The following is a 26,978-nucleotide window of genomic DNA, read 5'->3' as shown; positions in this document are numbered from 1 at the left end:
ATGTAGCTTATCTGGGAAAGTTTCAAAATTTTTTGTTTAATGTAATGCTAGGAGGGAAAGCATAAATAATTTTTTAAAAAGAAGCTAAATGTAGAGCAACTGAATGGTCAGATTGCTTTTGATGTGCAGCACTTAAATATTTTTATCGTTGTGGATCATGTTAGAATTAATATGCTCAAAATGGGACAGCAGCATTTAGTTATCAGTATCATTTCAAATAGAGCATTTGGAAGTCTCCAGAAAAATCTTACATTATTATCTATTTATCAGCTACAATGGAAAATTCAGAAAACACACCAGATTAAGGTCATTAAGGTCAATCATTAAGGTCTCTGTTGCTTCCCTAAGATCCCTTGTTTATTTGAAGTAGCCTCCTATCTCCTTGTCCATGAAACAAATTCAATAAACTAGAGTTCATTAGTAGAAGGTCTCAGATAAACACTGATTCCCCTCACTTCTTCCCTCCGAAATTATGCTGGATAAAACTATCTTACTCTAAAACAATGGGCTTTCATTCTTTGAAATATCCTATAACCAAATGGACTAATAGCATGATTTTAGACTTAATCTTAATGAATGCAGCATGAAATATTGCTGTGGGAAGCATTATGAGTCTGTTATCATGAAATATTAATTTTTGTCTTTTTAGGTTTAAGTAAAACAGTTATGACCAAACTAGATAGCATATTGAAAAGCAAAGACATTACTTTGCCAACAAAGGTCTGTCTAGTCGAGGCTATGGGTTTTCCAGTGGTCATGTATGGATGTGAGAGTTGGACTGTGAAGAAAGCTAAGGGCCAAAGAATTGATGCGTTTGAACTGTGGTGTTGGAGAAGACTCTTGAGAGGCCCTTGGACTGCAAGGAGATCCAACCAGTCCGTTCTGAAGGAGATCAGTCCTGGGTGTTCATTGGAAGGAATGATGCTAAAGCTGAAACTCCAGTACTTTGGCCACCTCATGCGAAGAGTTGACTCATTGGAAAAGACTCTGATGCTTGGAGGGATTGGGGGCAGGAGGAGAAGGGGACGACAGAGGATGAGATGGCTGGATGGCATCACTGACTCGATGGACATGAGTTTGAGTGAACTCTGGGAGTTGGTGATGGACAGGGAGGCCTGGCGTGCTGCGTTTCATGGGGTCTCAAAGATTCGGACATGACTGAGCAACTGAACTGAACTGAAAACAAATCTATATCTGTTTTGGGCTGAATATTTGTTTAAAAGTAACTCAATATTTTTCCCACGGTACATTTTAAAAGACTTATTGTATAATTAAAATGAAAATCACTTAGTCTTTCTGTTCATAACAATGCCATTTGAAAAATCTACTGATCCACAAATTAAGGCTATCATGCTTTATCCCGCAATGCAATTAAACAAAATCTTCTATAGAGAAAACAGAAAGAGCATCAATAAAACTAAATGTCAAATCACATTGAAACAAAAGCCCGAATTTTCATTTTGGATTTTTCCCAGAAGCTTTTAAATGGAAGAAAAAGGGTAGGGGAAGGGGAAGAATGAGCAAGAGAGAGAGAACATTAAGAAATACAGATAACAGAGGCTGCCTTAAATTCTACAGGGAAATGAGAATATGATATCCTCCCAAATTGGCACCATTTCAAATTGTGTTCCTGCAAGATTAATGAAATGAGAAGTGTTGTTTCAAGCTTCATGTCATATCAGACAATATAAAACTAACATGCCCTTGAGTTAATCAGAATGGTCTATTCAGCGTAATCTCCAATCCAAAAGCTTCTTAGCAGGATGGAAAGTGCTTCACCCTCTGTAGAGCTTTTTTTCTGGTTACTTTATTGACGTAATAGTCGAGGAGTAAGCAGCTCTGGTGAATATGTGTTGCACATATTTATTATTTTTAATTTACACACAATGTTTTGAATTTAGTTAAATGCTGAAATTTTCCAATAAAAAAGAATGTAGTATGCCCTCATTTTCAAAATGATAAAAAAGTGTAATCATGCCTATTACAAAGGCTATATTTTATACTTTTCATATTATGGGGTTACAAATCATTTCCTGTTACAGAAATGCAGTCAATTTTTGGGTAGAATTACATAAGGGGTTGAAACCATATATATTTGTGGCAGATATGTATCCCAGTCATTAGTTATGTTTTATTATGATATATCTGATCTTAATTCAATCCTTAGACTAACGTGAGTAAACACTTTCTAATGCTTATCAGTCAGGAAGACCACATATGAAAGAAACTTCTCAGCTTCCAACTCAGTTCAATATAAAGATAGACGTCAAATCCCTTCTTGACTCAAGTGTTTAAGGTCCCGAAGGTAGTAATTGAGTTGCAGGGCTTATTGAGCTGATTTCAGCCCTGTCAGTCAGCAACGCCAATGGAGAAAGCACTTACCAGGCATTCTCCAGTGATATCATCACAGGATTCCGCGTGACCAAAGCACTGACAGGGTTCACAGATGCCACCCAAAATAGTGCCATTAACTCGTCTGTGCCTAGGCCAACAAGACTGAAAGGAAAATATGGTCTCAAGTTAGTCTCAGGGATTTTTTTTTTTAAAGCTTACTTTTGTCTTCAGCAGATAAACATATTTAGGTAGCAAACCCAGCAAATGTCCATGTCAAAGTGTTGCCATTATGGAAATATGGCTACCAGAGCTATTCCTCCTGACACAGAGGCTTCGTACTGACCTTAGTGTTATTGGCAGGTATGAGATTAGAGGAAGCATTAACTTGATGACTCTTCTGAAATAGCAAAATAAAGCAGAGATATAAAGAATTGAACCATGACAGTTTCAAAGTAAAAAGCACAGACAAGAAAACGGAAGAAAAAGTATTGGAAAAAAGCAGCCAACATAAAGGGACTCTTCAGAACCTTAGCCTACTAGAGCATTTAATGTCTTGTCCAAGGACTGTAGATTCTCTGGAATGTCTTCTCTTTCTCACATGCAAACTGCCCTTAACTCTGTCACTTTCAGAAAATCTTTGCAATCAGCTGGAAAAAAGGTAGCGCTCATCTTGCATTTGATCACCTACATGGCTGACTTCTGCACATATATAATTTATACTTCTCATTCTCAACTTCCTCCATCCTATTATACTTTCTCAAATTTACACAAAATCGTTTATGACTTATTTACCATACATTCCTTAGATATTTTATTTTATGGTTTTATTCTACTAGAACTCTAGTTATATCCATCATTCCTTTTTAAAGTGTAAAACACTTTCTCATACAAAAATAGAATTCTGATTAGAAAAAGGATATTTGGGTCACAGAGTATCTGTGTGTCAGTGCTGGCTTTCAGTTCGCTGTCATGTTTAAGCATCCCTTCTGTGGGGGTCACTATCAGCTGGACAGGGTACAAAATAAAGGGGGCAAACACTGCTGCCCTGTAGGAGCTTATGATCTCCCTCAAGTTAAAACTGCATTTTGTGGGTTATGTACTGTATTTCTGGATGGTTAACTACAACACAGTATATCATGGAAAGGCCTTTTTTTCCTAGCTGAGAGTGGAAATAAGAGAGAAACCACTGAGGCAATAAAGAATATAGAATTGTGCTGTGTATTGTTGGAAATGTTCCTTCTGCCTCAGGATATGAGGATTCTTAAATTTGAACATCAATAGCAAAGATACAGAAAAAGGATGATCTGATACTTTATATCCTAAAGGAAAACAAAAGCAACTTTCTTAATTTGGGCAGTATAGAAAAGAAGGTGTCAATTTTGTAACCCTTTCTAATAATTTTTTATCATTAAAAATATTATCACCCTAGACTCATTATAGAATAGATTTTGTAATGTAATATATATTTCTAAAAACTGGTGAAGCCATATATTCAGAAGGGAGTAGATATTAAGGGTGTTGATAGTAGGGAGAGAATTGACTTACTGTTTTGAGGAAAAATATTCATAGAATTGTCATTAATAAGATATATATTATATACAGGTATATATATAATATATAAGGTGTATATATATATATATATATAAAACAAGGCATATATATACACACATATATATCTGCAAATATATTACCTTTCCTACATCCTCTTTAAATTTCCCAACTCTTTACACCTCTCTCTTAGCCAGTGATTTCATCTCATTAGTCACGAGAATATTGAAGGCAGTGGAAACTATCTTTCCACTACCAAGTACGCAAGCACAAGCCCATATTTCCATTAGTCATATTTCCGTCTGGAACAATGGGGATGAGGCATGCAGAATTTCTTATACTCTCAAAGGATTATCACCCCACTTGTAATTGTTTTCCCAATATACCCACTCAGTGCTGCATCAATAATAGCTTTCCTTTCTCTTAGATCATTACTATCAGCTTGGAAATATGACTTGTATCTCTGTAAAAAATTAGCTAACAGAAAAAAAAGACAAAAATACTCTCTTAATATCCCATAACTTTCAGTTACCTACCTATTTTTTTCTTTTAGGTAAGACTGCTCTAAAATATCTTTTCTTTCTCACTTCCCTTCAATGGTTCACTCCATCCTAATCTGTCTTGTGCCATAATCACTGGGTTAAAACTGCTCTTGTCCATGCCACTGAGTTCCAGGGAACCAAATCAAATGAATGATTCTACAATTAACATTTTATTTGATCTCTCATCAAGCTATGGTTTAGTTGATTCCTATCTCCCTCAAAAGCCCTCTTCTCACAGCTTTCGTGATACCACAGTCCCAGGTTTCTGCCCATCTCTTTGCTGTCTCCTCTGCTTCAACTCCCTTCTCATGGTCAGGAGCTCTTGGGGGCTTAGTCATTTTCTCTTTTTTCCTCCACACTTGCTCCCAGGTAATTTTATTCAGCTGTCTAGTTGATGATTTCTTCCAAATACATACCTCTAGACCAGACAGATATTCTGAGGTCAAGACCTACATATTCTAACTGGACACTGACAATATACTTCATAGCTCTTTCAAACCTAATATTTCTAAAATGGATTGTTGATTTTATCATCCCCATCACAGGTGTTCCTTCCCACAGTTTTCCTCAGATAAGTAAATGGCACCACATTCAGCTGCTCAAACTTGACATCTGACTCATTCTCAAAACCATTGTTACTTTCAATGTTCCCGTGGCATGTCTATCAGTAAGACTGATTGGTTCTACTAACAGAATCTATTTAAAATAAACAACATGTCTTTTCACATCCTCTGCCATTATCCTAACAAACCACTATCATCATTACTTTCTAACAAAATAGCATATTAACTATTTTATTTCCTGCCATCCCTGCCATGTACAGCATGTACTACACACTGTAGTTATAATGACTTTAAAAAAAATTTTAACTCAGATCATGGTTTCGTATCAAATGGCGACCCACTCCAGTCTTCTTGCCTGGAAAACTTCATGGACAGAGGAGCCTATTGGCCTAGTTCATGGGGTTGCAGAGAGTCAGACATGACTGGGCAGCAGGAGCAGAAAAGTTTTCTTTCCATTGCATTTAGAATAATACTACAAATTTTTAATCATGCATGCAAAGCTCTGAGTGGTTTGGCTCCTCCAGGCATGTCTTGTGCTATGCTCCCCTTGCTTATTAAGCTCCAGCCATACGTGCCTTCTTTCAGGTCCTTGCAGATTCCAAACTGTGTTTCACTTCCTCATTGGTTCTCTTTACCTAAGAAGACCCTAGAGCTCAGTTTAGATGCTACCACCTTAGACAGTCTTCCCAACAACCTCTCATAATATAGTCCCTTCCATCTCATCTTCCTACACCTGTTCTCAGAACCTCTATCAAGGCCCCCTGCTTGTTGTCTTCATGGAATTTATCATATTTATTTAAATTTTCTTTCTGGCATATAGTCTAGTCTACCATCAAATGTAATGTCCTTGAGGTCATAGACTGTATGTGTATTGTTCATCACATTACCATCCACATCAAGAGTTTTGATCATCTCAGAATGCATGGTCATCAATACCTGTTAGCTAAAATGAAAGTGTGAATGCTTCCATGAAGTAGTTAATATTTCCATCATGTAGAAGAGGAAACTGAGATTTTAATTAAAACACTTTTTTAGTACCTAACTTTGCTTTTACTTCATCTGTCCCACTTGTTAAGTGAAATGAACTATGACAATTCTAGGAAAGTATGGAAATATTTGAAAAATAAAATGTGTAGGGATTTATAAAAAGTAGAAATGATTTAAAAATTCTGGATCAACATTTATAGCTCCAAAGAAAACAGAAAAGAATGATTTATCATGAAATCATATAATCTGTTTTAGGCAAGCTAGAATTAAGATGTTAATACTTAGGCCACCTGATGTGCAGAGCCAACTCGCTAGAAAAGACCCTGATGCTGGGAAAAATTGAGGGCAAGAGGAGGAGGCAACAGAGGCTGAGATGGCTGGATGGCATGAATCAGCAAACTCCAGGAGACAGTGAGGGAAAGCCTGGTGTGCTGCAGTCCATGGGGTCGCAAAGAGATAGACATAACTCAGGGACTGAACAGTAACAACAATGGTGTTTGGAGTTTACTCAGCTTTTAAAGGATTTGGGAATATCAGTGGTAACAAAACTAGAATGTCTGCCCTTTCAAACTCAGTAAAAAAACAAATGAAATTAGGAAAAGATGGATAGATAATAGTGAGCTAAGGGACAGGAAGCTTCAATAAAGAAAAGAAAGGATTATCAGAGAGTAGAAGAAATAAAGAAGCCTGAGAGAAACTCCAGAGTTTCAGAGTTCCTTGTCTTCTGATTCGATTAATTTCTTTTCCGGATTCCAAGGTAACTTTATTTATCCATTATTGTGTGAGAAGCACAGGAAGCTTTTCTTATCCTTCTTCTGTTTCTTTGTTCTGACTCTTCCACACCCACTTGCTTCTCTCTTCCTACCTAATTGTTACCATTATTTCATTTCCAAGTCGAGATTTTTCTACCCCAGGACATTTTCTGTGACATCTCTCTCCACTGGAACTGATCACATCTTTGAAAGATTATTGCACTCATGTCCTGTACCACTTATTGGTGCCTTAATTCTATAGGGCCATGATCCTATTTATCATAAGTATGTGTTCTGTCTGACTAACGGACTGTTAGCTCTGTAAGAACAAGGATTGTGACGTAACCTTGATAATCCCCTTCAGCATCTAGGGCAGAATTTACCAAAGATTCTCAATAAATGTTTTGGTGAAAGAAAAGAAGAAATGAAATGCATAGCCATGAAATGATTCTAATACAGACAATTTCAGATTCAATGGGCATTTGAAATTTGTATAGAAGATGATGAAGAGTACTGAGAATCACCAAAGTGGGGATAAGTGTGAAAGCAAGAATATAATAAGAGTAGTTTATTTCAGTTGAAATAAAAACTTAGAGGTTCAAAGAGAGCTTTCTGGTTTGAAATAAAAACTACTAGGTTCTTAATCAAAGAATATGTTTCATCAAATACAAAATATATTTTATATGTGAAATCAAATTTGGGTTGACAGAGCTAACTTATTTCCATTATTATTTCTGTATTCTCTGTATGAATTTTTAAAAAGTGACGGCGAATTATATTTAGTTTTATTTTTAGATAGGTGAATACAAGCTCAGTTAAAAAAAAAAACACATCTGACATGAATATGACTCTAAGCCCTGTGTATCTTCTGGAAGCATGCATTATTTTAAAGTATAAGAGAACTGAAAAGCAAGGCCTAGGGTATTTCTGTAAATGGCTTAATGGGGTAGTGTGCTGAAGTGGAACATCTTGGTACACTCAGATGATTCCTTAAAGGCACCATTTTTAAAGAATTTAAGCTCCTATTTATACGAAGCCATGCCCTCTATCAGGGAAGTGGTGCTTACATTTTTTGAGCAGATTTCAAGTAAAATCAATTTTCAAACCACCTACAACATACATAAAAGTAAATAAAAATTACTACCTTAGAAGGACACATTGCAATATTAAGGAAGGAACATTAATCTAGAATACTGAGACAACAATAAATATCTCAAACTTTAGGTGCTAAACAAATCAAAGACCTGTAGAAAATTTTCCGAATCAAGGTATTTCTTCCATATATTATGTTCTTGACATTTTAAAGATTGAGTCCTTCAGATGACTGTGAATTGGTTGTATTCTTAGGAATAAAGTAGAGAAAGAATGTGGTACATAGGATTAAAAAAATGGAGAAAGTGAAAAAGAAAAGAAACAGTGCTAAATTCCTCTCAAGCACTCAGGTGGAAATGAAGGAGAAATATATTGAAATAGTATTCCACCATCATTCATCCCATTTTATCAACAGATTAAAGAGAAAACAAAAACCTCCAAAAGCATTAGATTTTAGCTATTATGTCATAAGGAAAAATATGATTTCAAGATGACACCATATGAGTAACACTCTATTTGACAGTTATAACTTCTGGCAGACATTGAAGTTCTTCAAGTAGTAAGACACTATCATTTGTGCAATCCTTGATGAAAAAACTAAATTCATTTTAAAATAGTTTAATAGTTAATGCTGAAAGAACTTAGAATGCATCGAAGCTATATTCTTGCAAACTTACTTCACAGGAGGAGCCAGAATACCCTGGTGGACATTGACAAACTTCCACAGCTGTTGCAAAGCTTCCGTCAGTAGGATAGGGGACTGCAGATTCAAGGTCAACAGAGCTCAGCCTGAGCAGAAGGAAAAAGAGATGGTACATAAGTAAACAAGCTCCTAGGTGTTACATCTCTTGAGGAACAGTATAGGAACAATGATGTAAATATAAGCACTTGTTTATGACGAGAAAGAAGGCAAATGAATATAACTTGAAGTCCTGGTCATTCATCATATTAGGCAAAATCAGCCTAGTTAAAAGTGTTCACAAACAGTACCACAATCAAATTCTGAAAAGATATAAGACCATTCTTGCTCATTTCTTGGTTTTTGGCTATATGTTTTCCCTATTTTTTTTGAGATAATTTAAAATCATAGTTGAAGGAGTTTTTAAAACAGGAAATATTCATATGACTGACTTATTTTTAATTATTAAACTAAAAAAGCAGAGGGACACAATATTCAGTCCAATCTTTTAACTTCAAACAAAAATGAAAGCAAAAGAAAAGAAGTAAATTATTTTTGTTGCCTTTTCTCAGAAATAAATCTGCATATTAACAGGTAAAAGTGAAACTTTATCAAATGTTGTTATATTCAGTTCAGTTCAGTTCAGTCACTCAGTCATGTCCGACTCTTTGCAACCCCATGAATCGCAGCACGCCAGGCCTCCCTGTCCATCACCAACTCCCGGAGTTCACTCAGACTCACGTCCATCGAGTCCGTGATGCCATCCAGCCATCTCATCCTCTCTCGTCCCCTTCTCCTCCTGCCTCCAATCCCTCCCAGCATCAGAGTCTTTTCCAATGAATCAACTCTTCGCATGAGGTGGCCAAAGTACTGGAGTTTCAGCTTTAGCATCATTCCTTCCAAAGAAATCCCAAGGCTGATCTCCTTCAGAATGGACTGGTTGGATCTCCTTGCAGTCCAAGGGACTCTCAAGAGTCTTATCCAACATCACAGTTCAAAAACATCAATTCTTTGGTGCTCAGCTTTCTTCACAGTCCAACACTCACATCCATACATGACCACTGGAAAAACCATAGCCTTGACTAGATGGACCTTTGTTGGCAAAGTAATGTCTCTGCTTTTTAATATGCTATCTAGGTTGGTCATAACTTTCCTTCCAAGGAGTAAGCGTCTTAATTTCATGGCTTCAATCACCATCTACAGTGATTTTGGAGCCCCCAAAATAAAATCTGAGAGTTTCCACTGTTTCCCCATCTATTTTCCATCAGATGCCATGATCTTCGTTTTCTGAATGTTGAGCTTTAAGCCAACTTTTTCACTCTCCTCTTTCACTTTCATCAAGAGTTTTAGTTCCTCTTCACTTTCTGTCATAGGGTGGTGTCATCTACATATCTGAGGGTATTGATATTTCTCCTGGCAATCTTGATTACAGCTTGTGCTTCTTCCAGCCCAGAGTTTCTCATGATGTACTCTGCATATCAGTTAGATAAGCAGGATGACAATATACAGCCTTGACATACTCCTTTTCCTATTTGGAACCAGTCTGTTGTTCCATGTCCAGTTCTAACTGATGCTTCCTGACCTGCATACAGGTTTCTCAAGAGGCAGGTCAGGTGGTCTGGTATTCCCATCTCTTTCAGAATTTTCCACAGTTGCTTGTGATCCACACAGTCAAAGGCTTTGGCATAGTCAATAAAGCAGAAATATATGTTTTTCTGGAACTCTCTTCCTTTTTCCATGATCCAGCAGACGTTGGTAATTTGATCTCTGGTTCCTCTGCCTTTTCTAAAACCAGCTTGAACATCTGGAAGTCACAGTTCACATATTGCTGAAGCCTGGCTTGGAGAATTTTGAGCATTACTTTACTAGCATGTGAGATGAGTGCAACTGTGCGGCAGTTTTAGCATTCTTTGGCATTGCCTTTCTTTGGGATTGGAATGAAAACTGACCTTTTCCAGTCCTGTGGCCACTGATGAGTTTTCCAGATTTGCTGGCATATTGAGTGCAGCACTTTCAAAGCATCTAATCTTTCAGGATTAGTTAGATCTATTTTCCTAAATTGTTTTAGGCCTAAATTAAATTCACTGCTTTCTATATTTATGAGTTTCATTTTACTGGTACTTCTGTACAGATCTGGTGATTTTAGCAGAGAGATTTGGTATCACTCATTGTTTTGAGAAAGAGCTGATTTGGCCAAATTGAAACTGCAATTACATAAAATGGTATATATGTACATTGTGTGTATGTATTTCTTCCAAAATATGCAACCAATATACATTCACAATTTAAATAAATGTCATCGATGTCTTATTGGCTTTTCACTTTTTTTAAAAAAAGAAAATACAAACTCTTCATTGTTAAGAAAACAAGCTCAAGAGCCAGAGAGATCAAGATTCACATGCTGTCTCTGACATTTACCAGTCCCATAGCCTGGGAGAAATGACTTAACATCTCTAGGCCTCAATTTTCATCTATGTATCAGAGATAATACAAGAGTCCATGCATAATGAATTGATTAAAGGATTAAATGAAAGAATGAATGCAAAGTTGTTGATGTAGTACCTAACTCATGTATGTGGTTATAAAATGCTAGGTATTTTATTAATATACATTGACTGTTGAAATAGGATCAAAATACAAAAGAATAAAATTTCTATGACCTAAGCTAGATTTTTGTCATTTTAATGTATTAAAATACATTTTAAATCAACTCTAAGAGCACAAAATTAAATGACTGCTCTTGATTCATAGATAATTATTGCTTTATAAAATAATTGATAGATCTCCATAACATCTAATATGCCATTATTTAACTATAAAAAAGATACAATGACTCTTGCTAGGACATGCATTTTTAGTTGCTTCCTTAAGAGTGGTGGTAGATTTTTATTGATTGATGATTCACAATTACCAAAGACCTTGCCAGTTTGAGAATCTATGTTGTAATCAAGCCAGAGAACAAAGTTAATAGGCTCATTGAATGTATCTTCAAAAGTGACAATCTTTAAGCTACAAGTTTTCTGGCAACAAGTTTCTAAAATCTCTGCTTTCATCCTGATTTTCCTAATTCTAGAAGCTTGATAGGGGCTTCCCTGGTGGTTCAGGTGGTAAAGAATGTGCCTGCAATGAGGGAGACTCGGGTTTGATCCCTAGAAGGGACTCTCTGGAGATCTTACCAGTCCCATATTGTGGAAGAAATGACTTAATATCTCTAGGCCTCAATACTGTCATCTGTGTAACAGAGATAATACAAGAGTCCAAACATAATGAATTGATTAAAGGATTAAATAAAATAATGAATGCAAAATTCTTGATATAGTACCTAACTGATGTATGTGGTCATAAAAAGCTAGGCATTTTATTAACATACATTCACTGTTGAAATTGAATCCAAATGACTACATGAATAAACTACAGGAAGGTCCCCTGGAAAAGGAAGTGATGACCCACTTGCCTGGAGAATCCCATGGACAGAGGAGCCTGGTGGGCTACAGTCCAAGGGGTCATAAAGAGTCGGACACGACTGAGCCACTAACAACAGCAAACAGACTTGGAACATGTATAAGTTCATCCATAATTGAGAAGTAGAAAAGGAAAATCATCTTGAAATTGTAGAAAACAGACATTTGGATGGGAATGCTGTAGGTGCTGGGTGCTAGTTGGCATTGTCTAAAGACAAGCGAATTATATTTACCTACAGATTGACTCATTTGACACCATTTTTTGGATGCTTTCTTCTCTGGGGGCACAATTTACACAGCTTGGCAGAAGGTTCTAAATGGCAAGCATTAAAAATCACTGTTTTACAGCATTTGGGTTACATAGAGTTTTAAACAAATTTTCAGTCATTTTTCTCCCACCAAATAAACTTGTATATAAAGTGTCACTGGCACTATTTTTTAATCGAGATGAATTTCACATAACATTATCACTTTAAGGTGTTATTTAATACATTCACAGTGTTGTACAACTACCATCTCTGGTTCTAGACATTTTCATTAGCTCCCCCTTCCTCCTCCACAATAAAACCCTGTGTCTATCAAGCAGTCACACTCGATTCCACCATTTCCTCAATTCCTGTCAACCATGAAGCTGCTTCTGTCTCCATGGATTTACCTATTCTAGATGTTTCATACAAATGGACGTATATAATATACGACTTTCGTGTCTGACTTCTGTTAGCATAGAGTTTTCAAAGTTCATCTATGTTGTAGGACATATCAATATTTCATTTATTTTTATGGTAGCAATATTTTAAAGCCACTCAGTCTTTAGCATGCATACTCTTTCTTGATTTTTTGTTTATTAATCTTATATTGATTGTCCTGGGACTATATCTATATATATAGATACAGTTTGACTCTTTGTGACCCCATGGACTGTAGCCTACCAGGTTCCTGTGTCCATGGGACTTCTAGCAAGAGTACTGGGGTGGGTTGCCATTTCCTTCTCCAGGGGATCTTCCCAACCCAGCTGTTGAACCTGTGTCTCCCACATTGCAGGCAGATACTTTACTGTCTGAACCACAAGGGAAGCCCAATATTCCATTATTGTGGTATGAATATACCACATTTTCTTTATCCATTCATCTGTTGATGGATGTTTGACTATTATTTCTCTTTGACTATTGTAAATATACTGCTATAAACATTTGTGTATAAGTCTTTTTGAGTACCCATTTTTAATTCTTTGGGGTATATATCTAGGAGTGGAATTTCTAAATGTGGCAATTCTTAATATAACATAAGGTTTGCAAGAGTTACTAAAATAAAAATACTACTTGCTTATGTTAACATGAGTTTAAAGCTAGTTATTAAGAAAAGAGATTCTGATGTGTCATCTCTAAACCTAGCCTGATCACCTCAATACACACTCAACACATTTTTATTGGATGGATGAATCTATGGATGGATAGAGGGATAGATGAATAGTGGGTTGACAAAGAGATAGATGGATAAATGGATGGATATAAGACTAAAAACACATGATAAATGAATAAATAAATGGATAGAGTAATGGAATGAAATTATATTACGAGTAGTGAGTAACATACTCCAAAACAATACACTGAAGTTTAACATCCATATTTAGATGAATAAAATCAGACAAATGAAAGAAAAATTACTTATTTGATCTAACAAAAAAGATAAATTGAAAACTGTTACCATTAGGACTTGAGGCCAAAGGACAGAACTCATCTGAATTTACTGTGACATCTAATTGCCTGCAACTAATGGACTGTCACATGACAAACTTGTATTTCTGATCACTTTAATTTCAGAATTAGATGATTTCATGATTACTATACTAGTTGATGAGATGGCTGGATGGCATCACTGACTCGATGGACATGAGTTTGAGGGAACTCCGGGAATTGGTGATGGACAGGGATGTCTGGTGTGCTGCAGTTCATGGGGTCACAAAGAGTCGGACACGACTGAGCGACTGAACTGACTGACCGACGGACTGATACTAGTTGCTAGTGAAAGGACAGGGAAGCCTGGCATGCTGCAGTTCATGGAGTCGCAGAGTCAGACATGACTTAGTGGCTGAACAACAATACTAGTTGATTGGGCTTTCCAGGTGGTGCAAAGAACCCACCTGCCAATGCCAGAGACAAACAGAAGATCCCCTGGAGGAAGGCCTGCCAAAGCACTCCAGTATTCTTGCCTGGATAATCCCATGGACAGAGGAGCCTGGTGGGCTACAGTCCATGGGATCTCAAAGCAGACACAATGGAAGAGACTTAGCATGCATGCATACTAGTTGATTATCACATAAAAGACTATCACAGCTTACTAACCAGGAGCCTGGTCAACTGTATATAGATATAGTCCCAGGACAATCAATATAAGATTAATAAACAAAAAATTAAGAAAGAGTATTCATGCACACTAAATTGAACTATTTTGAATTCTAAAAGATGATGCTGTGAAAGTGCTGCACCCTGTTCAGTTCAGTTCAGTTGCTCAGTTGTGTCTGACTCTTTGTGACTCCATGGACTGCAGCATGCCAGGCCTCCCTGTCCATCACCAACTGCCAGAGTCCACCCAAACCCATGTCCATAGAGTTGGTGATGCCATCCAACCATCTCATCATCTGTCGTCCCCTTCTCTTCCTGCCCTCAATCTTTCCCAGCATCAGGGTCTTTTCCAATGAGTCAACTCTTCTCAGGAGGTGGCCAAAGTATTGGAGTTTCAGCTTCAGCATCAGTCCCTCCAATGAGCACCCAGGGCTGATCTCCTTTAGGATGGACTGGTTGGATCTCCTTGCAATCCAAGGGCCTCTCAAGAGTCTTCTCCAACACCACAGTTCAAAAGCATCAATTCTTCGGTGCTCAGCTTTCTTTATAGTCCAACTCTCACATCCATTCATGACCACTGGAAAAACCATAGCCTTGAACAGACAGACATTTGTTGGCAAAGTAATGTCTCTGCTTTTTAATATGCTGTCTAGGTTGGTCATAACTTTCCTTCCAAGGAGTAAGCGTCTTTTAAGTTCATTGCTTCAATCATTATCTGCAGTGATTTTGGAGCCTAGAAAAATAAAGTCAGCCACCGCATATGCCAGCAAATTTGGAAAACTCAAGAGTGGCCAGAGGACTCGAAAAGGTCAGTTTTCATTTCAACCCCAAAGAAAGGCAATGCCAAAGAATGCTCAAACTACTGCACAATTGCATTCCTTTCACACACTAGCAAAGTAATGCTCAAAATTCTCCAAGCCAGGCTTTAACAGTATGTGAATCGTGAACATCCAGATGTTCAAGCTCGATTTAGAAAAAGTAGAGGAACCAGAGATCAAAATTGCCAAGATCCACTGGATCACCAAAAAATAAGAGAATCCCAGAAAAACACCTACTTTTGCTTTATTAACTATGCCAAAGCCTTTGCCTGTGTGGATCACAACAAACTGGAAAATTTTTCAAGAGATAGGAATATCAGACCACTTGACCTGCCTCCTGAGAAACCTGTATGCAGGCCAGGAAGCAACAGTTAGAACTGGACATGGAACAACAGACTGGTTCCAAATAGGAAAAGGAGTATGTTAAGGCTGTATATTGTCACCCTGCTTATTTAACTTATATGCAGAGGTCATCATGAGAAACACTTGGCTGGAAGAAGCACAAGCTGGAATCAAGATTGTTGGGAGAAATATCAATAACCTCAGATGTGCAAATGATATACTTGTGGCAGAAAGTGAAGAAGAACTAAAGAGCCTCTTGATGAAAGTGAAAGAGGAAAGTGAAAATGTTGGTGTAAAACTCAGCATTCAGAAAACTAAGGTCATGGCATCTGGTCCCATCACTTCATGGCAAATAGATGGGGAAATAGTGGGAAACAGTGTCAGACTTTATTTTTGGGGGCTCCAGAATCACTGTAGATGGTAACTACAGCCATGAAATTCAAAGACACTTGCTCCTTGCAAGAAAAGTTATGACCAACCTAGGCAGCATATTAAGAAGCAGAGACATCACTTTATCAATAAAGTGGTGCCAACTGTCTGGTCAAAGCATTGGTTTTTCCAGTAGTCATGTATAGATGTTAGAGTTGGACTATAAAGAAAGCTGAGTGCCAAAGAATTGATGCTTTTGAACTGTGGTTTTGGAAAAGACTCTTGAGAGTCCCTTGGAGCACAAGGAGATCCAAGCAGTCCACCTGAAAGGAAATTAGTCCTGAATATTCAGTGGAAGGACTGATGCTATAGCTGAAACTCTGATTCTTTGATCACCTGATGTGAAGAACTGATTCATTTGAAAAGACCCTGATGCTGGGAAAGATTGAATGTGGGAGGAGAAGGGGACGACAGAGGATGAGATGGTTGGATGGTATCACTGACTCAATGGACATGAGTTTGAGTAAGCTCTGGGAGTTGGTGATGGACAGGTCAGCCTGGCATGCTGCAGTCCATGGGGTCGCAAAGAGTCGGACACGACTGAGTGACTGAAATGTACTGAACTGAAGTTACTTCAGTCATGTCCGACTCTTTGCGATCCTATGGACTGTAGTATCCAAGGAGAAGGAAAAGGCAACCCACGCCAGTATTCTTGCCTGGGAAATCTCATGGACAGAGAAGCCTGGCGGACTACAGTAAATGGGGTCGCTGGACACTTCAGTTGAAGCAACTAAGCGTGGACTGTAGTATAGCAACATTTTAAAATAGAAAGAAAGTAAATGACTACATTAAGAAACAATTTAAAATGGAACCAAACAAAAATATTTTCAGTGAACTACCAACTTTCATTTGTCTTTGAAACAACAGATGGTCCTCTCCTTAATCTATGCAACCATTTTGAGCTATGAGAAATTTCAGCACTCAAACATCTTTCCCAGCAATATTCCACATTAGTATTCACTGAGCAGTCCCAATGTTCATTAGGTTCTGATATTTGTTAAATGGGATTTTAATGTGTTTAACAGTTTTTAGTGTTACTCTTGAAGAAGTCTGTGGTTTATTCCTTTTCCTCTTTCAATATGGTCATTTTCTTTTCTCGATACAGGCTGTATTCATTAAAATACATAATGCTGGTAATAATAAAGTATTGTCGGAGATGCATGAACTGTTAAAGATTTGTCAAATGTTCTAGCTGGTTCTTTCTAATTATTATGAAAGTGAAATACAGATAAGATGATGGATGAAGAGCCAAGGCATAATTATATAAGCTATTATTGAAAATACTGGAATCATATAAGAAACATTGCCCTGGTACTGACTTAAAGAGTGCTCTGTATATTTTTTACTATATTTTCAACCAAAGTTGGATATATCATGCTTCACAAAAAAAGGAAGAAAATCCAAATTATTCTTTAAACAATAGGACACTTGATCTTAAAACTCTTTTAAATAATTATTTTTTTAATTCACTTTTTTTTTTTTAATATAGAAGACCTCCATTTAATTCTACTAAATAAATGTTACTTTGGGTTTGTTACCATAGACAAAGATTTTATTATTGTTCAGGGGCTTTGTTCTATTTCATTTTTGATGCAACACAAGATTATGACCTAAAATTTCCTTTAGCCTCTGTCTTGTGAAAGTTCCACAAAGTACTACTCAGTTAATGAAGTCTAATCATTTTTTGTCTCACACCTAAAAAGGCAACAGAATCATTTACAAACTCAGTCAGTGTCTGAGTGAGCTATCTTGGTATGAGCTAGACATTTTCCCCAAACATTGTCAGTCCTATGCCAACTAAGGGAAATAACGAACAGAATCTAATACTGTTGCAAACCATTCATCAAAAATATACTAAATGCTAATATGAGAATTCATATTTCTTTTTCCTTAGTCCTACCAATATGCATTGTGCTCACTTCCACTGCACTCTTTATTATACACCACGAACATACATCTGACTTGGATAATGGACTATACGTTTGAATTCACTGATCATTTATCCATCTTTGTTTCCTCTTTTCTTAGCCTAGAACTACCACATCATAATAATTACTGTGTACTAAGTGTGCATTATAATCATTTAAACTTCTGTGCATTATAATGGGAACTTGAGACATATCTCCCTTAAGTATTAATGAAACTGGGCTTCCCTGACAGCTTAGTGGTAAAGAATATGCCTGTCAATACAGGAGACACAGATACAATCTCTTGGTCTGGGTAGTTCCCACATTCTGTGGAGCAACTAGGCCTGTGTGACACAACTATTGAGCCTGTGCTCTAAAGTCCAAGAACCACTACTACTGAGCTCACAGGCTGCGATTACTGAAGTCAGTGCTCCCTAGAGCCCGTGCTCCATGAGAGAAGCCACCGCAACGAGGAGCCCACGCACCGCAACGAGAGAGTAGCGCCTGCTCTCTGCAACCAGACAAAAGCCAGCGCAGCAACGAAGGCCCAGCACAGCCAAGATAAATACATAAGTAAAGTTATATTTTAAAAAATCTATGAAACCAATGCAGTAATCATGTTTCTGCCCACATTTACAAAGGAAGAACCCGAAGCTCAGAGATGTAAAGTGCCTTGCCTATATAACACTGTCTGCAAATATTGTGCAGCACAGACTGAAATAAAAAACCAATGGCTAGCTTGTTGTCCGACATTGTCTCCCTCAGTACACTAGACAGAAGGTCAGATGTCTCAGATACATCATTTTCTCACTGAGTATCCAATATTGAAAGTTAGGTATGTTTCTGCCATTTTACAAAAGAGGAAGCTGAGATTCAAATACACAGGGAAGGCACTCAGTAAATGCTGGTAGACTGAATAAATCCAATATTACAGAATAGATTTGGGAGGTAGTGAAAGGCAATGGGGGGAAAAAAAAACACATGTTGGTATAAAACCTGGTTGAACCTCTTCCCAAGAGCTAGTTATAGAAATTTTTTAAGATCGGTAGAGCCCTCATTGTAATAATTTCTTCAAATGTGATTACCTCGATTATTACTTTATAAGGTAGAAGTTTACTATCAGAACTATTTCTATTATCATCAAAATACTCCTTTGTTTATATGGATTTTTCTAGACTATTTATTGGATAATTTATTAGATAAATTCTGTATAATGTTTTTGATACCACAAAAAAAAAAAACACTCTTAAAAGTCATGTGAAAATGTCTAGCCTAGGAGAAATTTATTTTCAAACAATAAAGATATATGAGTTGTATCACAATGAAGTCACAATGGGCTCAGTTAACGCTGGGCTAACAAACAACTGAATTCTCAGTGGCTTGTCAGAAAACTCAAGGAAAATCATCTCTGGTTCTGGGTAACCTTTCAGGGCAGCTGACCTCCATGTGCTGTCAATATTTCAGACTGTTTTTATGTTCTGGTAACTGTGTAAGCTCCATAGAGTCTCCTACAGGTAATTCAATGTTTTTCTAGGGTTGGGAGAGGGGATGGTAGAACAGGAACAATACATCACTTCAGCTCACATTTCATTGGCCAAACCAAGACCTATGATAACATCTACCCTCAAAGGAAATGCAATATTTCAAAAGAAGGAGATTAAAATTTGATGAACTCTACTAATGGCTACTATAGGGTATAAGGTCTTCCCTGTTGGCTCAGATGATAAAGAATCTTCCTGCAATGCAAGAGATCTGGTTCAATCCCTGGGTTGGGAAGATCTCCTGGAGAAGGAAATGGCTACCCACTCCAGTATTCTTGATTGGAGAATTTCGTGGACAGAGGAACCAGGTGGTTTACAGTATGGGGTCGCAAAGAGTCGGACACGACTGAGCAACTAACACTTTCACTTTCACAGGCGATAAGAAAAATATCAAGTTAAATATCAAGGATTGCTATAGAAACTAAGGCTTGGAGAATTTAAAGGAGAAAGATTCACAGTTAAGTTGATTTCTCTTACATTCTTAAAGAAAGAATGAAAAGTTTTCCATTTTTATCTTCATTTATTAATGAGTACAATGAGAAGAAAATCAGTTAAGGTTATCACATGGGCTCCTCAGCACTGTAGAAAAAAATGACGGCAAAAATGGCCTCAATTTTGAAACACCAGTCCGTTCTTCATTCTAGATATCTTCAAGTCTTAATGGTACTTAATGGAGAAAATGGTACTTCCTAGAATGTGCAGGTCAGATGGAAATACTTCAGATCTGTGTGCTGACTGGCCATGAGCAAAGCATTTTTGCTTTAATTCCATTCTCATAGTGACTTTTTGACATTGACAAGCAATTGTCCTCCTCATTTTACAGATGAGGTGGCTGAAATCCAAAGAGCTCTAAAACAACACTTCTGTTCACAACTATTAAACAGCTAACTTGAAACCAGAAGTCAAAATTCTAACCTGCTGCCCCATTTTCCTTCCACTATTCAATTCCAGTTTCTCCGTATCGGGAGGAACATAAACCCATTTGCTGAGAGAACTACCATGGAAGTAAATCCTCCTTAAATAATTCTAAACATGAATTTCTGTTGTGATAGCTTCAATTTACTTGTGCTTACACATAAGCCATATACCAAGTTAGAAGCCTACTGTGCAAGACAAGTTGAAATCAATTCAAGTGATGTTTTACAAATAGGACTCAATCCACTCATAGATCAGAGATAAATAAAATATAACAAGCTTACTGACTCAAGATTCATGCTGGCTTGTGGCTCACCTGAAGTGGGTAGGAATTTCACATACAACATGGCTTAACTTCTCAAACTACAGTGCCTTGTGTAATGTAGGCTACAGAGAGTGTCACCTACATGGATTAGTTCCTGTGTCGGGTCCCATAGCCATGCTCTGTGAACATGTTGCTCATGTATGGGAAAAGCTCAGAAGGCTCAAATGAAACTAGTGATTTTAAGATAAGTAGACACTAAAATTATCTCACATGAATCAGGGAGAAATGCTTTGGATTAACTAGTCTGAGAAGCAAGGCTGGGAAAAATAAACAAACCCTTCAGCCACTTTTTTGTCAATTTGCTTGTCATTTATTTTGAAATCCAGAGGACTCATCTCTTTGTACTCTTTGAACATCATGACAGTCTGTATTTACTAAATGTGAAAAAACATAATTAATTCCGAAGTGCAGCTTCTCATCTTCACGGCATTTTAACCCAGCTTCTAGCAGCATTGACTATGCAAAAGAGGTACATTGTTTGGCAGTGGTTCTGTTTCCGAATCTGCAATTCTCTCCTTAGGGAGATGGTAATGATGATTACACTTAGTTGAAATACTACAAGTGAAAGACAAACTAGACAGCACAAGCAGATGAAGGGGGGTGGTGGAGCATCAGCAATTAAAAAAAGACCCTCTTGTAGATAAACCAGCATTGAAGACATTGCTGTGCTGATGGGTATGCCAAGCTGTCGGTTTGGGGTCACATTTGATCATCTAATATAAGCTGCTTTAGGAGAAAATTGGGCTTGCCAGGTGGCACTAGTGGTAAAAAAAAAAACCTGCCTGCTAACGCAGGAAACATAAGAGATGCTGGGTTTGATCCCTGGGTCTGGAAGATCCCCTGGGGGAGGGCATGGCAACCCACTCTAGTATCCTTGCTTGAGAATCCCTTGGACACAGGAGACTGGCAGGCTATAGTGCACAGGGTTGCACAGAGTCAGACACAACTGAAGCGACTTAGAATGCACACACGCAGGAAAAAATTGCCATGAAATTTGCAAGTCATTTTTTTTAATGGAAAGCAGCCTTTAGGGTGCCTCTTATGGACATGTTTAGCTCAAGTTGGGGGGTTCTCTCTTTAAGGAAACAAAACAGAGAGTAGAAAGGAATAATCCCTTGAAAGTGTTCCAGGTAATGAGCACTTTACATAATTATCACATATAATTTTCACAATGACCCTGAAAGGTAGGCACTATTATCTCCACTTCACATTTGAAGAAATCCAGTTTCCATATGGACCAACCACTTGCCAAAGGTCACACATATAATAAGCAATAGAGCTAGTTGAATTCTTAGTCTTACTTTCCTTGATATCATGTAGCCATTATAGTATTATAGTGTTTCACAAAAAAACTTGTGGTTATTCAAATGAAGGTGCTTATATCTCTCATTATCAACAATATACTATTAAGTCAGAATCTACTGAATGAATTAACGGAAGAAAATATTTTACAAACCACTTTCTGAATATGGGTATCCTGGAATTATATCACTTTACTTTTCCACTATGGGTTATCATAAAGGAGACTGTGCTTTCCAGTATAGCATTTCTCAGTATAGGGATCATTTTTATTGCATGTTCTGGCAGAACTGAGACTCATCAATACTGAAAAGGGACTAAGATTCATCCTGGGTAGGTAAACTTTTAAAGATCAATAGAAACACTTTTCAGAAAACCAGTGCTCCATCATTAACTATTATTTGAAGATGGCAAACCTTAGGAGAAGGCAGTGGCAACCCACTCCAGTGCTCTTGCCTGGAAAATCCCATGGACAGAGGAGCCTGGTGGGCTGCAGTCCACGGGGTCGCTGAGGGTCAGATACGACTGAGCGACTTCACTTTCACTTTTCACTTTCATGCACTGGAGAAGAAAATGGCAACCCACTCCAGTAGGCTGGAGGATCCCAGGGATGGGGGAGCCTGGTGGGCTGCCGTCTATCGGGTCGCACAGAGTCTGAAGCGACTTAGCAGCAGCAGGGATCTTCAGTCACTTAGCACTTACATGTCCGCCCCACGGCAAATGTGTAAGAGCTGGGAGATGCAATTCCTGAGTTTACCTGAAGATGGCATCCATCCCAAGGCTGTATGTGATTTGTATGAGGACTCTCTGCAAATTCACAAGCACTGTCATAAACTCCTTCCTACTGACTGGGAAATTTGTGCCGTGTGTGGTAAATGATTCTTCTTTAAGTGACAACACATTAATATGTTCTTCAGATGGTTGCAGATACACCTCCTCTCGGGCTGAGCTGATTCTCAAGTCATTTCCCTAAAGGGGAAAAGAGAGTATAAAAGGATACAACTGTGAAAAAAGGGATTCTCCTCTTTGTAGGTTGTCCTCAGTAGGTTTTCTATTTCAGGTTAGCTTTCCCTGTCAGAATATTTCTAGTATGTATAAAAGGCAGAGAGAAAACAATTTAAATATTAGCCTTAACTCGATGTACCACAAAGTATAAGCTTCTTGGTTATGCGTTACTCTGCTTCCCCTAATAACTAAAATAATTAATACTTGGTAAGTCTAGATATATATGATTACAAATACGTCAATTTTATAGAAGTGTGCAGAACTGGATATTTCAGATATACTATTTTATGGTAAATGTGGATTATATAGGAAAATGGGGAAGAAAAGTTAAAACAGTGCATGAAGCTATTGTTTTAAAGGACTCTTCAATCTGGGGAAAAAAGAAACAAGAAAAAATTCTACAGTTTCATGAGTACAATTGGATAACGGCATTATTATCATTTGGGTTAACCTTTTATCTTAGTTCATTCATATTAATAATATATAGCTTCTCAACATTTTACATTTAGAGAACCCCTTTTATCTCAAAGGAATTCCATGACATACTTCTATTTTCATAAACACACACATATGTAGTGATATATATCACTCAGATCACTTCACCTAATACTGGGGAAGACTTTTTTAAAAATTGATTCTCATGCATGAACATTTCAAGACCAAAACAACAACAGAGCCCCATGCTAAATCAACATAGATCCCTTTGGACCCATAAATATGCATGAAATGTGTGCCTTTGTGTGAGCAGAGGAGAAGAAAGGAAGAATATGAGAAAGGAAGGCAGCTTTTACGTGATAACTTTAGGCTTCTAGCCTTTGGGAACCGCCTGTGTCCCTCCAAATGCTCAAAGTAGTTTCTCCTACATTTTTCTTAGTTAAATTAAGAGAGTTTTGAAGTCAAGATTCAACTGTACCTAAAGAGATCAATTTCCCTTTTTCCATTGACTTCTATCTAATATAAACAAAGGTATAAACAATAAAATCTACTTGGAATCAAGGAGAGATGGAAAAACTACAACTATATATTTCAGCCATTTGCTCAAATACTTTTAGTGTACTTATATTCTGGGGGACATGGTCATTAGGTTTTAAATTTAAATTTCAAGTCTGCTCTAAAAATCCCCTTTACCATTGGAACCCAAGACCTATGTGCAGTCTTCTTAGATATGTCTCAGAGTGAATGGCAGAAAAAAATTCCCAAGATACAATATTTTTCTCTAGTAGAATATAAATGAATGTTCAACTAGTTAGTAAGGAATAACCTCAGATTACATGAGTGTAAAGCAGTTAAACATAAATGACACTTCCCATACTCTACCTCTAAGATAACCATAAGCTGGAGTGTGTGTTCTGCATCTTCATTTGCTTCTTCAAGGTCATATGATACGGTAAACATCAACTGTCCTCCAGCTGCTGTGAGCTACGAGAGAGAGGATGCGTCATCATTACAGGACAGGAGATGGGCTATTAAACTGTGCTTTGCTTATTATTTTTAAATTATTTTATTGTTCTAGAGGGCAGGATTTGGAAGAAACAGAAATCATGAGCATGCAGATTGCGAATGATGGACATTTCTTTAGGAGTAACCTTTACATGAACCTTACCTATCAATGGTAAGCCTGACACACATCATATAAATTCATGTATTCTTTTTCCTGGTGTTGCAGGCTTGCTGAAATAGGTTAATTTCCAGGGAACCAAACGCAGCCCCTCCTGTCGTTTTTCCTAGTGTGTAGCTTGAGCTTTACAATTCCCAAACAGAGAAGGATCTTTGTTAAAATTGGGAGATTTCTGCTCATCATCAAAGGTCATTCACTTTCTGTGGGTCTGAATGCTTTTTCATTTCACAAGTACTTTACCTAAACTATAAGCTATGCTGGAGAATGTTGTTGGTCAAAGAAAAAGAAATAAAGCAGCAAATTTTATATCATGAAAAGATTTAATCAAAATTCCCAAAGATACACTTTCCCTTGGGCAATCAAATATACTTAGCGTGAATGAATGCTGCTATCCTTTTTCATTAAACAAAATTCTTTCCTTCCATCATGTGTGCTGAACCCCATAAAATGTATGCTTGAGGTTTACATTTGCTGACATTGACAGTAACCTTGTACAAAGGATTAAAAAAAAAATAGGAAAGCAAGATCATTTACAGGACAGGCATCAACACTGGAACTTGAATGACAGACGACGCAAATGCTGCAGTGCTTTTCTAAAAAGTTCCACCCCAGCATTGTAAATAGACACTCATAAAACAAAGCTGATGATTTGTATTCTGCCGTTTCCTCCATACTGACGAGCAGAGACCTAGCTTCGCAGCCCTGGGCTCTCTGTGGCCTCTCATGGCAGACCCTGACCACAAAGCAACTCCTGGTGATGCTCTGGGTGGAGGAGGAGGAACCCAGATGCCTTTCAGAGTTGTTCCATTGGGAATGAAACACAGCTCGCCATGGCTGATTAAACAAAGTTTTTAAATCACAGCTTCTCAATGTCTTCTAAGAGCTCATTACAGGGAGCTTTATAAGGAACTAAAATTCAGAAAACTTTTATTCCTCTACTACACTGAAAAATAGCCTTGTTATAATGTCTTTTCATATCTAAAATAATAAATATCTGCCTGGACTATAGCACTTGGCATTACTGTGAGTAATGAGGGGTGAATCTATGTAAAAGTTTTTTGGTTCTATTAAGATAAGCTTCCAAAATTACATAAAACATGCTTGTTCAAAAATCAACCAGACATTTTCTTAATGATGGGGGTCCAGAAAGGCAACAGCAAAGAATGTTTCATATATTTTCAAAGAGAACTTAATTATTCAGAATTTCCTAAATTAATAAAAATATTTAATAGGAGGTAGGGACTGAGTTTGGAAATGACATAGGGACACAGATCTATAATGTAGCAAACTTTTGAGCTTCTAAATGTATTTTGATTATTAAAATTTAGATTACACACTATTATCCTTCTAGAACAGGTTTCCTTAAAAAAGAAAAAGATCAAACTATATTAATTCTTAATTTCCTTAAATCAATTTAAGAAACTTAGAATTAAAGGTAACTCCCATTTTGCCAAAGAAAACAGTCAAAATGTAATTTGAATATCCCAGATGTTGAGACTCAAGATGAAAAGAAAAATGTTGGATTTGTTACAATATTTGATTTGTCAAAGTATTTTCCATACCTACTTATAATAATGTCATATAATATATGAAGTAATAATAATAAGAGAGAGTAATGAGGGTGGAAATGGGGGAAAAACAACAAATAACTACATAGAAAAAGAGAGGGGCCTTTTATAGGTCAATAATATACAACACAAACAATGGAGCAGAATTCAACCTGTTCACCTGAGGGCTTGTAGTAGTAGTAATACTAACGAGAAATTGCTTTCTCATTCACATTTCATAAAACAACTTTTTTCTATACTCTTTCATGCACCCCTGATATTCATGCATAGGCATCATAACAGTTTTCATGAGTGAATCCTTTTTGCTTCCACCTAGGTTGTGAAATAACAGGCAATTTTAAATAGATGCATGATACTGTTACCAGATGTTTTTTTCCCAAGGTATAAGTGTTCATTTCCATAATATTAAAATCACTATCTATTTCATTCACCCTAAGGTATATACTGTGGAGAAGGCAATGGCACCCCACCCTAGTACTCTTGCCTGGAAAGTCCCATGGACGGAGGAGCCTGGTAGGCTGCAGTCCATGGGGTCGCTAAGAGTCGGCACGACTGAGAGACTTCACTTTCGCTTTTTACTTTCATGCATTGGAGAGGGAAATGGCACCCGACTTCAGTATTCTTGCCTGGAGAATCCCAGAGACAGAGGAGCCTAGTGGGCTTCTGTCTATGGGGTTGCACAGAGTCGGACACGACTGAAGCGACTTAGCAGCAGTAGCAGTAAGGTATATACTGATGATATATCTCTATATAATTACTTAGTCAAGTACTTATTTAAGTAATTTTTTAAAAAGGTTGTTTTAATATCATCCTTTAATTGTGAAACTGGATCTCCTAGGAATAAGGGCTTCCTGCATAGCTTAGTGGCAAAGAACCGTCCTGCAATACAGGAGACTTGTGTCGATCCCTGG

At 37.3% G+C, this 26,978-nt stretch overlaps 1 protein-coding gene across 1 annotated transcript in view; it reads right to left on the bottom strand.

The window, feature by feature from the left end:
* Positions 1 to 26,978, bottom strand: part of LAMA2 (laminin subunit alpha 2) — a 677,618-nt gene that overhangs the window by 285,712 nt on the left and 364,928 nt on the right. The window contains exons 13-16 of the mRNA XM_052645506.1: positions 24,199 to 24,300; positions 22,634 to 22,845; positions 8,496 to 8,607; positions 2,383 to 2,496 (exon numbers count right to left, since the gene is read on the bottom strand). Of these exons, the coding sequence (XP_052501466.1) occupies positions 2,383 to 2,496; positions 8,496 to 8,607; positions 22,634 to 22,845; positions 24,199 to 24,300 (540 nt within the window). The remainder of the gene's footprint in view (positions 1 to 2,382; positions 2,497 to 8,495; positions 8,608 to 22,633; positions 22,846 to 24,198; positions 24,301 to 26,978) is intronic.

This window comes from Budorcas taxicolor, chromosome 9, assembly GCF_023091745.1.
Source record: "Budorcas taxicolor isolate Tak-1 chromosome 9, Takin1.1, whole genome shotgun sequence".
Lineage (NCBI taxonomy): Eukaryota > Metazoa > Chordata > Mammalia > Artiodactyla > Bovidae > Budorcas > Budorcas taxicolor.
The sequence above is the reverse complement of the archived record's forward strand: the minus strand, read 5'-3'. Positions and strand labels throughout refer to the sequence as shown.